This window comes from Dermatophagoides farinae, chromosome 7 (genome assembly GCF_024713945.1).
Source record: "Dermatophagoides farinae isolate YC_2012a chromosome 7, ASM2471394v1, whole genome shotgun sequence".
Lineage (NCBI taxonomy): Eukaryota > Metazoa > Arthropoda > Arachnida > Sarcoptiformes > Pyroglyphidae > Dermatophagoides > Dermatophagoides farinae.
Genome location: NC_134683.1, coordinates 3,444,454 through 3,459,072, shown reverse-complemented (window position 1 = coordinate 3,459,072; position 14,619 = coordinate 3,444,454). Strand labels below are relative to the sequence as shown.

At 30.1% G+C, this 14,619-nt stretch overlaps 3 protein-coding genes across 4 annotated transcripts; 1 reads left to right on the top strand and 2 right to left on the bottom strand.

The window, feature by feature from the left end:
- The first annotated feature begins 1,579 nt into the window (after positions 1-1,579).
- Cdk1 (Cyclin-dependent kinase 1) lies at positions 1,580-3,024 on the top strand. The gene is made up of 4 exons (XM_047060260.2): positions 1,580-1,954; positions 2,018-2,141; positions 2,201-2,535; positions 2,599-3,024. Exons 1-4 carry the CDS (start codon positions 1,761-1,763, stop codon positions 2,819-2,821), a joined length of 876 nt encoding a protein of 291 aa, XP_046916216.2. The 5' UTR covers positions 1,580-1,760; the 3' UTR covers positions 2,822-3,024.
- Positions 2,862-4,926, bottom strand: LOC124496680 (carboxypeptidase E). Its single transcript, XM_047060236.2, has 3 exons — positions 4,350-4,926; positions 3,378-4,280; positions 2,862-3,306 (listed from the first exon to the last, which is right to left on the bottom strand). The coding sequence occupies exons 1-3, from the start codon at positions 4,588-4,590 to the stop codon at positions 3,143-3,145; spliced, it is 1,308 nt and encodes a 435-aa protein (XP_046916192.2). The 5' UTR covers positions 4,591-4,926; the 3' UTR covers positions 2,862-3,142.
- A 184-nt stretch (positions 4,927-5,110) lies between these two features.
- POLDIP2 (DNA polymerase delta interacting protein 2) lies at positions 5,111-13,350 on the bottom strand. Of its 2 annotated transcripts, XM_075732399.1 has the most exons (9): positions 13,209-13,350; positions 12,963-13,147; positions 10,524-10,771; positions 7,752-9,107; positions 6,520-6,684; positions 6,360-6,459; positions 5,952-6,293; positions 5,694-5,896; positions 5,111-5,628 (listed from the first exon to the last, which is right to left on the bottom strand). In XM_075732399.1, exons 1-9 carry the CDS (start codon positions 13,333-13,335, stop codon positions 5,364-5,366), a joined length of 2,991 nt encoding a protein of 996 aa, XP_075588514.1. In that variant the 5' UTR covers positions 13,336-13,350; the 3' UTR covers positions 5,111-5,363. The 2 variants fall into 2 exon arrangements, with proteins under 2 accessions (XP_075588514.1, XP_075588515.1); XM_075732400.1 differs by lacking the exons at positions 5,111-5,628; positions 5,694-5,896; positions 5,952-6,293; positions 6,360-6,459; positions 6,520-6,684 and adding exons at positions 7,017-7,170; positions 7,247-7,650 and having other exon boundaries at positions 7,727-9,107.
- Between the last annotated feature and the right edge of the window lie 1,269 nt (positions 13,351-14,619).

The window sequence follows — 14,619 nt, the reverse complement described above, 5'->3', positions numbered from 1 at the left end:
AAGTCTATCAAAATTTATGGCTAACCATTCAATTAAATCATGGGTAATAATGTAACCAGATCCACATGCAAACCATGGATACCAAGGTGATGTCCAATCATTTTCCATCCATTTTCCATAATAATTAATTGGCCATTGTTTTCGAAAACTATAATTTCATGAGAATGGTTTTAATTTACTGATATACTGTTGAAAAACTGTAAAACTTACTTTCCAAACCAAGTACAATTGGAATCTGAATTTTCCATAATCAATCGAACAATTTCAGCTACATTTAAATAACAATCATCATCAGTTTTAAGAACATGTGTAATGTTTAATGGATTGTCATTGAACAGGTGATGAAAAAATTTCAACAATTTTTCTGACAGATTTCTATATACATCGATTAAATCGACAAATAGAATATCATCAAATGTTTTGGATTCATTCGATAATCGAAAGTCAAGATCAGTCCATTTTTTGATGCCATACATAGCTATTATTATTGTTGTTGTTGTTGTTTGATTCAATGTTCGATACGAATTGCCATTCAAAATTCAATGCAAATCGATGTTGATTTCGATTGAATGATTCGGATTCATAATCATTCATATGGCCATCATATGACTGTGTATGAAATGAAAATGTTGAATTATAGATTAGTGGATAATTTTGATTACTTACCCGTAAGATTTCCATTGCACAATCATTGTCGGTTGATAATGGACCAAACGTTGCGTCCGAAACATTATTATGATCGATCATAAATATCAATATAGATCCAGCATCCAGTTGAATGTTAACGTTTTCATTATGAAAATCTTGATCTTCAAGATTTTCATTTTGTTTGATTTCAAATTCGAACAATTTTTCTTTGGTCAATGCATTCAATATTCGTACATTGACAATGTTCAAACGATGGATCAAAGATTGTCGAATTACAATTAGATTTACCAATATTTGACGATATATTTTGATGCTAAAACCTTTGAATAGACGATAACGATTTTTAGATCTGTATGTAACTTTCAAATAACCATGATTTATTTGATAATGAATTACATTCGGACAATTCCGTACATCCATATAATGTTTTACGATTTAATGGATGAATATGACATGATCGAGAGCCAAGAATAAAATGAGCATCAATTTGAATTGAAATTTGATTGGATTTGAAATGTTCATTTAAAAATTTCACATTCTGTAACCAAGTTTGTCGAATAGCATGACGTTTTTCAAAATTTTCGCGCGCAGATAAAATGGCTATTTCCAAATGTAATGAATGTCCGGTTCTCGATAACAATTGATCATCATTTGAAATGATGATAATAAAATATGAAATAAATTTTTCCACAATTATAATAATGAAAATATTGAATATGAACAATGATTTTACGATCATAATTTTTAAAAAAAAAACACCCGACTAGATTATTGTAAACAAAAATTGATGAACAAAAAAAAAAAAGAAAAGAAAAGAAACTTGCAACATATGAATTTGTTAATACAATTATTTGACGCATGCGTTTTAAAATTAACCAATCAAATTAAATGAAAAAGTTCGATTTAAAACGTTCGTTTTTTTTTCTGTTACCACACACAATACACATTCGGTTGTGATCACGCACATTTTCATTGACCATTTTTTTCGGTTTTTTTTTTTTACTTCATTAACATCTAAATTTGAATTCAGTGACACACTGTTTTTATAAGATTTTTGTTTTTGTTTGAAAGAAAAATTAAAAATATTGTCAATCATCTCTGTTATTATTGTAATGGAAGATTATCAAAAAATTGAAAAAATTGGTGAAGGTACCTATGGTGTTGTGTATAAGGCTAAACATAAACAAACCTCGGAATTGGTTGCATTGAAAAAGATACGTTTAGAAAATGAAGATGATGGTGTACCATCGACTGCCATACGTGAAGTGACCGTACTCAAAGAGCTCAATCATCCAAATATTGTTTGGTGAGTTTTATTGTTAAATTTGATTTGAAAATTATGATTGAATGGAAAATTTTTTTTTCACAGTCTAAAAAATGTTCTACTTCAAGAGAATCGTCTACATTTGGTATTTGAATTCTTATCAATGGATCTGAAAAAATATCTGGATTCACTACCAGCCAAACAGATGATTGATAAAAAATTGGTTAAAGTAAGTGTAATTGAGTCTCATCAGTTTTTTTTCTATAATTTCAATTTATTCAAATTTAGAGCTATCTACAACAAATTACTGAAGGGTTGATATTTTGCCATTCTCGTCGTATTATCCATCGTGACCTTAAACCACAAAATCTTTTGTTGGACGATAATGGCCACATTAAAATTGCCGATTTTGGTCTTGCTCGTGCATTTGGTATTCCCGTTAGACAATATACTCATGAAGTAGTCACTTTATGGTATCGTGCACCTGAAGTTCTGCTTTGTAGTCAAAAATATTCCACACCGGTCGATATGTGGAGTGTTGCTTGTATTTTTGCTGAAATGATTACCAAAGTGCCATTGTTTCATGGCGATTCAGAGATAGATCAACTTTTCAGAATTTTTCGGTTAGTAATTCTTTTTATTATTTAATCATACAATTCTAACATTTATCGTTTCTGCATCTAAAGAACACTTGGAACACCGGTGGAAGAAACGTGGCCAGGTATTACATCATTACCAGCATATAAATGTAATTTTCCAAAATGGAAAGATAACATTCTACAAACAGTCATACCTGATATTGATGATGATGCATTAGATTTACTCAATGCAATGTTAATCTATGATCCACAGAAACGTTTACCAGCTAATGTTGCTATCAATCATCCATACTTTAATGAAAAAAATTGAACCAATTGAAACATGTAGGGAAAAATCATTCGAAAACTCATCATTTATGATTTTTTTTATTCAAATTCATATCTTTCTGTGTTCAGTGTGTGGTGAGTGTGCCATTCATTCCAAAACGGTATTGATTCAATCATAACAATGATAGAATAACTATAAAGGAAAATATGTTTTTAAAAAATGTAATAAAATCTCTTTTAAAATTTTATTGTATGGTTGGTTGTTCGTTGGTTGCATGTGAAAATTTTGTTTTTGTTTTTTTTCCAGTAGGCGGGGGGATTGTGCTTTCGATCCAAAACGAGAATTAATCCAGATGATGATCATTCAAAAAGATTTCTGAGTACAAAATGGAACATTTTTAGCTTGTGTTGCCGTTGTATTACGTGGTTCAATCGATACGGTTTTAACTTCTGGTAAATAACCGGATTTTGCTGCCATTATTTCATAAAGGCCAGGTGTCAACAGGCGCCAATATTCACCATTTTTAGCTATTCATTTATTTAGGAAAATTAATTAATTTTAGTAATTTAGAATCACTGTAACTCTATCTATTACTTACTTGTACTAATATCATGATTGATAATCTGATTAATACCATCAGTGATATTCTGTACACGAATGATTGCATTATCGATTGGCATACCATTTTCATCTCTTACTAAACCTTTAGCACCAATATGTGCTTGATTGATAAATTCTAATAAAGCTTTTTTATTATCTTCCCATTCTTTTGATAATTGTGATTCTGGTGGATATTTATCGCAACCTAATTCCAATGTAATTTCGAATGTATTCGTAGCCAGATAATTAAAATCTTGCATACCACCAGCAACAGAATACCATGCAGCACCATTTGTAATACCACCCTGTTTACCGAAATCTTCATCCTGATCACATGCTGTACCTGAATGTGACATTCGTCGATGATTTGTGGCATATGTACGTGCTAGATGGAGAAATGTTGTATCATCGGCCGATGGTGTATACGTATTCATACTACCATCAGGTGTTTCATCGAATGGATAATTAGCAACAAGAGCACCACCATGAAGATTTGCCGATAATACAAATGGATTGGATAATAACCATACAACGATAGCACGTGTTTCCGGTTGCATTTTATGATAAATCAATGTATTGATAAAATCATCTTTGTCACCATGACGAAAGGCAATCAAATCCAGATCAGGAAAATCACGATTAATATCAATACCATTTAGATTCGAACGACCCAATAACCAATCAGAACCATGATTTTGATCAAGATTTGCTGTAGCCAATTCCCAACCATCCGGATTCAGTGATGGTAATAAATGAATACGTGTATTGTTGACTAGATTCTGTATATCAACATTATTATTACGATATTCATCGCAAAGATAATCGGCAAGACGAAGTAATAGTTCACGGCCTAAAACTTCATTACCATGCATATTGGCCACATATTTAAATTCAGGTTTCACTGATTTGAAAAGAGAAATGAAAAAAATAAAAATTGAAATGCGTGAATCGAAAATAATCTGAAACTTACATAATTCATGTTCACCAGGATTCGTTGATATCTCAATCACAGTCAATGGCCAACCATTGACACTTTTTTCACTTAATTCATATAATCGTGTAATCGATGGACATTTATGATGAACATCTTGTAATGATTGATTCAATTCTTCATTACTATGATGTTTATATTCAAATGAACATATGGTTTGAATTGTTAATGCAAATATAAATGACCAGATGAATATGAATTTTATCATATTTGAATACATTTTATGTTTATAATAACAATAGCCAAAATAAACGAAAAATCAATCAATCAATTATTAAAAAATGATAAATTTTTTTTTTCAAAATCAAACAAACAAAAAGATGACTACTAAGCAACAACAACAGCAACAATGATGATGACGGCCAAGGTTTTGTGATTTTTTTTTTTGTTTCTCGAATAAGCGCCATCAAAACACAAAATTCACCACAAAGAAAAAACTCAATTCACCAGAACTACTAACTTGCTGCTTTTTTTTTCTTTCTGGATCATCATTATTATTACTACCGAGAGACCAAATTTTATTATATAGATGCCCAAAAAAAAAAAAGAAAATGTGAATCTAAAAACTCGAAACCGAGATATGGAAAAAAAATTCAAATGTCATTTTGAGACTACACCGAATCATCTACACAAACTCATGAGTTCCAAATGACGTCAATAGATAATTTGATATATACTATCGACGTGTATGTGTGTGTGTTTGTGTTTCCTTTTCAAAAAAAAAAAAAATCAAACAGAAAGACGGGGCAATCATTTTATTTCGTACCTTCGTGATTTTGTATTTCTTTTTTCTATCTTTTTACTTTCTCATGAACAAAAAAAAAATACAAGAATAATCGGGTAATCTCTATATACAAGAAAATAAAAATATCAACAAATTAATAACCGATGACGATCAACAAATAAAATTCTTGATGATCGATTACGAAATATCCGATCATAATTTCCAATAAGATTCCATTGTGTGGATTGTCCATTTCATATCGATTAATTTTATTTATCATCATCTTGATGATGATGATTATTCGATGATGATGATGACGATGATGAATTTGTATGTTTTGGATCATTATTGGTTACATCATTATTGCTTGAGGCATTTGATGGATGCTTTTTATGTTGATTTAAATTAATAGGGCCGGGATGATGATGATTTGGATGTGTTGTATTGTCATTATGATGTTTACTTTCCAATGCAAATGCTGGTATTTTACAATCAAACATTGTACCATCTTCACGTTCCATTTTAAAGATTCCCCTGTTAAGATTAAAAAAAAAATTTGAATTGGTATCAAAAATTGAAATTTAAAGTTGACATACCACATATGCCCACTTGGATCCTGTAGGCTAACATGACTACTATATTGAAAAGCAGGAAATTTTTTCGACAACACTGGTTCTTCACCAACAACACCACGACCACGAATTGATTCCAATATTCCGGGTATACTATATATTTGCCAATGTCTTTCACGAAGTTGTACGGTTATATCACCGAGGTTTTCAATTCGAACACAATAACGCCACTGAAATAAGTGATAACAATTATTTAAATGAAATATGAAAACAAATAAATCATACCCAATAGACATTGTTATTCTGTGATAATCGACAACCCATATAGAATGGTATGACTGTAACACGAATATTTTCGGTTGTTTCACGATGAACATCAGATAATTCAAGCCATGGATGATTTTTCTCTTGCCATGCTAACAGAGTTTCTTTAGGCGCAAATGGTGGATCTTTATCAGGTTCAAAAGTAAGAAATTTTTCAAACAATTGATGTTGAATCAATGTTGATTCAGTACTCATATATGGGATAACATCATCGTGGGCGACATAATCCAATCCTGGTATTGCATACAAAGCTCTGGTATTATCATGATTACCTAGAAATGTAACAGCTTCTGTTTGGGCTTTCTGTATCAAGACGAAAAAAATCAGAATTATAATGAAATCTAAAAATAGGAATTTAAAAAAACCTACCACATAAGGGCAATCACGTTGATCAATTAAAACCTGATAATAGGTATGTGGTTTAGGCGTAACGCCATTCATTTTAAATTCATTTCGTTCATTGTGGGTTCTTGAATGATAGAAAAAAAATATGAAAAAAATCTCTCCATCCGCATCAATGTAAACATACATTTGACTAGGTTGTTTTTTCCTATGATCACGGTCATAAACTTTAGCTGTCCATGGAAACAATGTAACACCACGATAACCGAATACTCGATGTAAAAAAAATTGACCAGTATCATATTTTTCATTAGAAATTTTTGGCGAAACGATTCGACCTATTTCGGCCAATCTGAATTGTTGTTGAAATGGAAACAAAAAAAAAATTTATAACTCAATGTGAACAGCGAAAAAAAAACAATTCGAAAAACAAACCGATAGTTTTGACAATTTCGAATTGAAACAGATAATAATGGACGGCACGATGAATGAAGAATCCATGGTGTATAACGCGAAAATGACATGATCTATAGAATTCTGAATTTCAAAAATCCACAACAGCAACAAAAAAAAATTCTGAATCAACCAAAAACAAAATCAAAACAAAAATGCACACAAAATTCATGTGACTTTCGAGAACCGGCCATTCGCAGAATATGTTACCAATTGGTTGGAAATCAAAATGAAATCAAAATTTATCAATTTTTTTTGCAATAAAAAGCACCACAAAAAATCAGATTATTTATTGAGTATAAAATTTTAATTATTGGAATTAGATATTCATTGTTTTTTCTTCAATGTATTGATTATCGCAATCAATTCGGATATCTCTTTACTCCTAAAAAAAATTCATAGGAAACAATTGGATTAGATATTGGTCAATGACAAAAAAAAAACGAATTAGAATTACTTACTGTTTGGCTAGCATTTGTTTAATATTCTTTATTTGTATTGGCGATTGTAGTTGTGATTCTGGTGGACCATCATCATCATCATTATCATCATCATAGATTACTGATGATTGTTGTAATGAATATTTCTGTATCTGCATATCTTGATAACGACGTTTCTGGCGTATCAATTCAAATTGTTCACGATATTCATTCAAATGTTGTAATTCTTCTGTTAGTTGTTCACTTAATTTTAATTCAGCATTAGACATTTCTGGCCGCTGTTTCTGTACCAATGTAATTATATTTTCCAATCGTTCAGTCAGAAAATTTGTCATTTCCTGTATTTTGTCATATTTTTCGGTTAATTCTACATATTTTTTGAGCATTTCATCCTTTTCTTTGGAATGACGATCCAATTGATTTAGCTGGAATATAAATATAAAAAAAAATTCAAATCAAAAAAAAAGTTTACAGTTGAAATAACGACAACATTCGACAAACCTGTACTTCGATTTCGTTGTTTAAAACTGTTTTACGTTTATTAATAGCTTTTGCTGCCACAAGATATTTATCCAGATATTCAATACGTAATACATCAATTGAATTCAGTAACATTTCCAATTCAGCCATACCGACTTTTGAATCGGTTTTTGATGATTTTATCAACGGTAAACTAGTCGTTTTAGACAATAATCGTTGTATGTGTTCAGAAAAATTTGGTTTCTTCGCCTGTTGCTGATGTTCAATTGTTGGTGATGATTCATTCAAATTACTCTGAAAGCCAAATTCAATTTGATCATCGTCATCAAAATCGGTTAATACAATATTCGATAGACGTTTATTAATCAATTCGCCCGTATTCAATATGACGGTAATAGATGTGAAACCATATTTAATGGTTAAGCCTATTCCAAGTGGAAAAGTCGGACAATCTTTTGATTGTTGTTGCGATTTTCGATCATCAATAGTTGGCCGTGTACATATCAAATATTCGACAATAGCTTTATCATCATAAAATTCATTGTTAATAGTTGGATTGACTATTTGTTTGAAAAATGGTACCATCACACAATGAACACCATATGAATGTTGACAATAATATCGTTGACCATCTTTTGGATCGGCTATCAAATTCAATGCTGTACTAATTGAATCTATACCAGCATCATCAAGACCATTATCCATTGTTTGATATGTTGCCAATGGAAATGATAATTCAATCGTTTCAAATACATTCAATACTGTTTCCGGTATGATAATCATCGATTTAGATGTTGATATTTGGTATGAGGAATCATTATCACAGTTATCATCATCATCATCATTATTATCAGGATTAATGGGATCATTTTCAATCGCTAAACAATGATATAAAAGACCGGAACAAGTACCAATAATGATAATAGGTGGTACACAATCCAAACAAAGTATAGAACATGCTTCTGAACCATAATTATCTTCAGCAGCTGGACGCATTTTCAATGGTGGATGTTGACAATGAAATGTGGATAAATCTTTAAGATTTAGATATAGTAATAAAACATCACCATTTTCTTTTAGTACAAATATCGAATAAATATCAATCAATTCTGTCATTGTCATCGATAGGCTATTATTATAGTCATGGTATTGTGATAGTGATGGACCAAAATCAAATGAAACAGCATTTTCACCTAATGCACCAGAATAAACGCCAGAATTATAATCATTACCAAGATCAACAGTTTTAATCGGTTCAAATTCATTGAAAACATCGAATAATCTAAGACGATTATCATTGGTTAATATAATTAAATGTCTTTTAGATATTGGATGCCATCGTAAACATTGTAATTTTAAATTACGATTCGTTAGAAACATTCTTTCGGCCAATGAAAATGATCTACAAGAGAGAAAAGAAAAAATTTATTTATTAGTCACATTGCAACATCATCAACTAGTCATACAAAACACACACACACACGCTAAACATTTTGGTGATAATAATCATTGAAAATTGAAGATTCGAACCCATCATCGTCATCATCATCGTCATCATCATCACAATAATCATCAACTGTTAATGGCTATAATTATGATAAAAGCATATGGACATTATCGACCACCTCGAATCGGTAAATTGGTTTCCATCATCGTAATCGCAATAATAATAACAAACAAAACATTTCTCTTTCTCTCTCTTTTATTTGTTTGCTATAGATTTCATTCTTGATCACGATCATCGAATTGGGATGAATGAATTTCAATGATCCGGTCTCTTGCTTTTACTTTCTATCTCTATCTCTATCACTATATATATATGAGTACCATTATTATTAACGGCCAGCCAGAAAAAAATCCAGTCAACCAATTCATAATCATCATTGATAAACAACCAGACACACACACACACACAAACATAATGAATGCCAATGGGATAAATTAGTTTCATTTAAAAATTGGCTTGAAATTGCAATGAGAAAACAGGAAAACAAAAAAAAAAATTCCATATATCAGACATATGCCATCTAATAAATTATGGAAAAAAATTATATCCAAAAAAAAAAAAAAAAAAAAACCCAAACACACCATCGAAACGAACGAAGAAAAAAAAATCGAATCGACAATGAACAATTCAGGTATACATAAATACATATATTTAATACACCTAGAACCGATTTTTTTTTTATATTCTCAATATATATACCCCCCAGGTTATCTACCAGATATATATATCTGTCGGCCATTCAGCCATATCATATTTTTTTTTTGTTGCTATCTGGGTTATATTATTAATAATCGGCTGAAAGAACAGAATAAAATAAAACAAAAACAAAAAAATTAATCAAAAAAATAGCAAATCTCTCTGCGTTTGTGTATGTGTATGTGTATTGATGATCCATAGAAATAGAAAAAAAAATTCTAAATGACTATCCATGATGATCAATTATTAAAATCGAATGTTTTTTTTTTGTTATGAATCTCAATCTTTCGAATCTAATCTATTGAATGGCATCTATCCATATTTTTGTTGTTGTTGTTGTTATTTATTCGGCAACAAAATAACCATAAATCGAACACATAAAAAAAACTGTTTCGAAAGAATATTGCCCGGCAATGGATTTTTCGTACATTCTGTTTGTAGTTTGTTACAATTGAAATTCCAGAACCACAAACAATCGAATTCGAATCAACAAAAAAAAAAAAAAAGAACGTGACTTTTTTTCACGCTTCTATTGTCTGTGTGTATATATATTATGTATTTATTGAACATGCACACACACACACACACATTCACAATCATCATCATTGGGCTTACCTGATCAATAATTTGGAAGTCTCTTGTCGGTGTCGTTGTTGTTGTTGGTCCGAATCAACGGTAATCGATGTGGCGGCTGTAGACGTTATTGTTTTTGGTGCTACTGTTCTACAGCGAGACAAAGACCAATTTTTTGGCAATTCAACAATCATACAACCACCGGTACCATAAATGGCCATATAATTTTCCATTGGATTTGAACATATCCAATTGACAGTAAATGTTGGCAATGATGACAATGTAACGATCTATGAATTTTGAGACAAAAAAAAAGAAAAAGAAAAAACAAAGATAAATAGTGAGAGGAGGGGGTAAGATGATGATATTGATTATATAATTTTGAATTTTCATTGAAAAGAGAGATAGAGAGAGAGAGAGAGAGGGAAATCATTCGATCGATTAAGATCAAAAAAAAAAAAAATTAATTGACTATAAATATATGATGACAATGGCACATACGACGACTGCTGCTGCTTACTCATTAGCACCATTTGGTGTGTGTGTGTGTGTGGTTATATGACAATAAATTCATTTTCAACATCGATAATTGTTGTTTGAATAAAATCGAAAATTAGTGCGAAAGACGGAGAGGGGGTGGGGGTAAATATATATGGTGTGTGGGAACAGGACAAGTCAAATAGACAGTCAATAAGTCAGTCAGTCACACACACACATAATGAATTTCAAGTTTTTTTTTTTGGTTCCAAGAATCGATACATATGTGTGTGACACATTGAACTATGAGATAGAGAGATAGAGAGAGAAAAAAAAAAAAGAATCGAGAAATTCAAATGGTCGATGAATGAAAATTTGCCAGTGAGTGTTTGATTCATTTTCACTCTCAATTGTTCTCTCATTGGATCGATCGATTACAATTCGAATTTGACAATTAAAATCATTAATATAGCTGCCCATTAATTTGCTTGGGAAAAAAAACCCAAACCAGTCACAATAGTAATGACATCGTACCTAAAAAAAAAGTATCACTTTTTTTCATTCTACTAATTCTCATCTCTTTTTTTTCGTCTATTTGAAACCAGAATCGATGAAAATAAAAACCAACGATGGAGAATATATCGAATCAAAATTCGAATGGCAATAAAAACAACAACAACAACAACAATCAACAAAGAATCTCGTTTACTCTATGCAAATAAAATTGACAATAATAACAATAATAATGATAATATTGAGAGTTTTTTCTTCAAAACTAAAAAAAAAATTAGACTTTTTCGTTTTCGGTTCCAATAAATCAAAAGCAAATATTGAAACAAAATAAATCGATCGATTTTCGAAATGAAAATAGGGAATAAAGAATAAAAAAAATCGGTCAACACACACACACAGATTGTGTGTGTGTGTTGAATGTCATTCGTGTGTGTTTTTTTATTCTGTATTTTCGATTCCTTATCTATCCCTTGTACAAACACACGCAATAAATTCGATTTTCAACAAAAAAAATGAGAGATAGAGAAACTTGCAATACTAATAACAGAATTATCGGAAGAATAAAAAAAAATTCTATAATTTTTCAGTATTTTTTTCATGCAAAAAAGATAAAATTAGCAGACAACAAAAAAAATTTGGTAATAATGTGGTGGATGAATAAAACCAGCTCGATGATCACTGCTGATAATATGATCTGAACGGTTTTTTTTATATTCTGTACTGCATATTGTTTAGGTTGCATGTCATTCGTTTGTTTCTGTTTTCTTTATTTTTGTTGCATTCGTGATCAGCAAACATATATATATATTGATTGAAATTAAATTCAAATTCAAATATAAAATACGACCTGATATGTGTGTTTTCGATCCCCATTTTCAATATTTATGCCCCTCTTGGAAATTGTTTTTTGTTGTTGTTGTTGGCATTAAACGCGTTCGAAAACTATAAAATTTTATTTTTATTTTTTCCATTCGGAGATCTTTGTCAATTGTTTTTTTTACGGTGTTTGATTAGTTTTTTTTCATATTTTGTTTTTATTTAGTTTTGGTTGTTCGCGTTTTTTTTTTGAGGAAGTTCAAGTGAACCCTATATGTTTGGTTGATTGATTGATTGATTGATAATGAAGAGTAAAAGTAATCATTTTTTTTTGTTTGACTATATAGTTTTTGTTTGATCGATTAATAATAATTCTATATATGGATGAAATTTTATGCTTTAAAACAAAAATGAGAATCAGCTTCAATCAGAATCGTGATTGGATTCTGTGAAGATTTTTCGTGATGATGATGATGATGATAATGGATCCAGAATAATTATTACATCATTTTCATGATCCATAATTATCGCCATTATCATTATCGAAAGAATTTATTTATAAATTATTTATATATAAATGAATTCTGTGGTAAATATGACAAACACGCCAATTGATTGATTGGTGGTCGAAAGGCACGAGAAAAAAAGGAAAGAATATTCGAAATTTAAACTAACCTGAATATCTGTAATATTATAACGATCATCTAATGAACATTCATATAGACATTGATCATCTTCATTCCAAACAATTAGTCGATCATGATAATAACAGGATAGATTGGCCACAATATTACGATCAAATTTTTGTTTTTTAATCGATTCCACAAGCTTTTCCAATTGATTGTTTTCCGTTGATGATGCTATTGGAATTTTCAAGAATTTTTTATATATGAATTAATTCGATTGAATATTCTTGATTACCTTGAGCCATCGTCGTTTCAGCTATGGATTTAATTGTTGTTGTTATTTTTGGAGAAAAAAAACGAATAAAAACCAAAATGCCGCTTTTTTTTCGATTTTTTTTCATCACACATAATAAACACCACATGTGAGCCAACAACAACAACAACAACAAAAAAACTATTTCGACCATTCGATCAAAAGGTGGCGGTAGCTGTCCATTATAATTTATCATTCGAAATTGAAAACAAAACAAAAAAAAAAATCATCAAAAGAAATCAATAATTGAAAGAAAATAAATTACAAATCCATGCCGTCATTATAATGATGATGATGATGATGATGATGAAAAATTAATTTTCATTTTCATCCAAAAAAAACTATCAATTTGTGTGTGTGTGTGTCATTTGATATGATGATGATGATGATAGTGAATGGTTTCTTGCCATTCAATTAGGATAAAAGCTGGTGGTTGTTTTGCTAGAAAAAAAATCTATCTATCAATTTTCAATTTTCAAAATATTAGATTAGATTAGATTAGAATTTTTCCATCATCAAAATAGGAACAGGATTAATTAATTTATATATTAAAATGAATCAAGAGACCAAAGAGATGAGAAAAAATTCAATTTCAATCTTTTTTTTTTCTTTCAATATTGAAAAATTGAAAAATTGAATTTATCCCTTTCATTTCAGTAATTCAGCAAAATTTAAATTTCTGTCTATAATCGTCATACGAAAAATGATGACGATCATCATAAAATATTCAACAACAACAACAACAACAACTGTAGATTGGAAATCTCTCTTTTTTTTGGGGGATTCTGTAGATTTAATGGGAAAATTTTTCATTTCATTTCATTTCTCCATAAATTCACATGACATCAGACAGAGATTTTTTTTTTTGGCCGCTTCAACACCTTTTTTGTCCGGATCGAACCATTTATAATCATTAACCATAAATATATGTCCAGAAAGGACATTTCATTTATGAATGAACGTTCATCATCATTATCGATAGATATATTTTTTTTTGTTGTTGTCGGTCGGTCGGTCAGATATTTAACCAACGCCCGAAACAAAGTGTCAATAATTCCATGATCGATCATTATTTCAAGTTGGTGAAAAAAAAACCATCAAATTGTGAAAAAATGAAAATTTTTTTTGCATTGAAATTGGTCTAAACATGATTGCATTTTGAAATTTGCTTGCAATTGTTTTTGACATTTTCAATTTCATCCGATGATGATAATAATGATGATGACCATTTAATTTTATCAATTTTGTTTTGTTTTTTTTTCGCAATATCTGAATATCTTATTCAATCATCAAGTATATTATGGTTGACTAAATCATAAAAAAAAATAATTCCATCATACACACAATCAAGCCCGTAAGCAGCATGTATGTGAACAACAACAACAACAACACA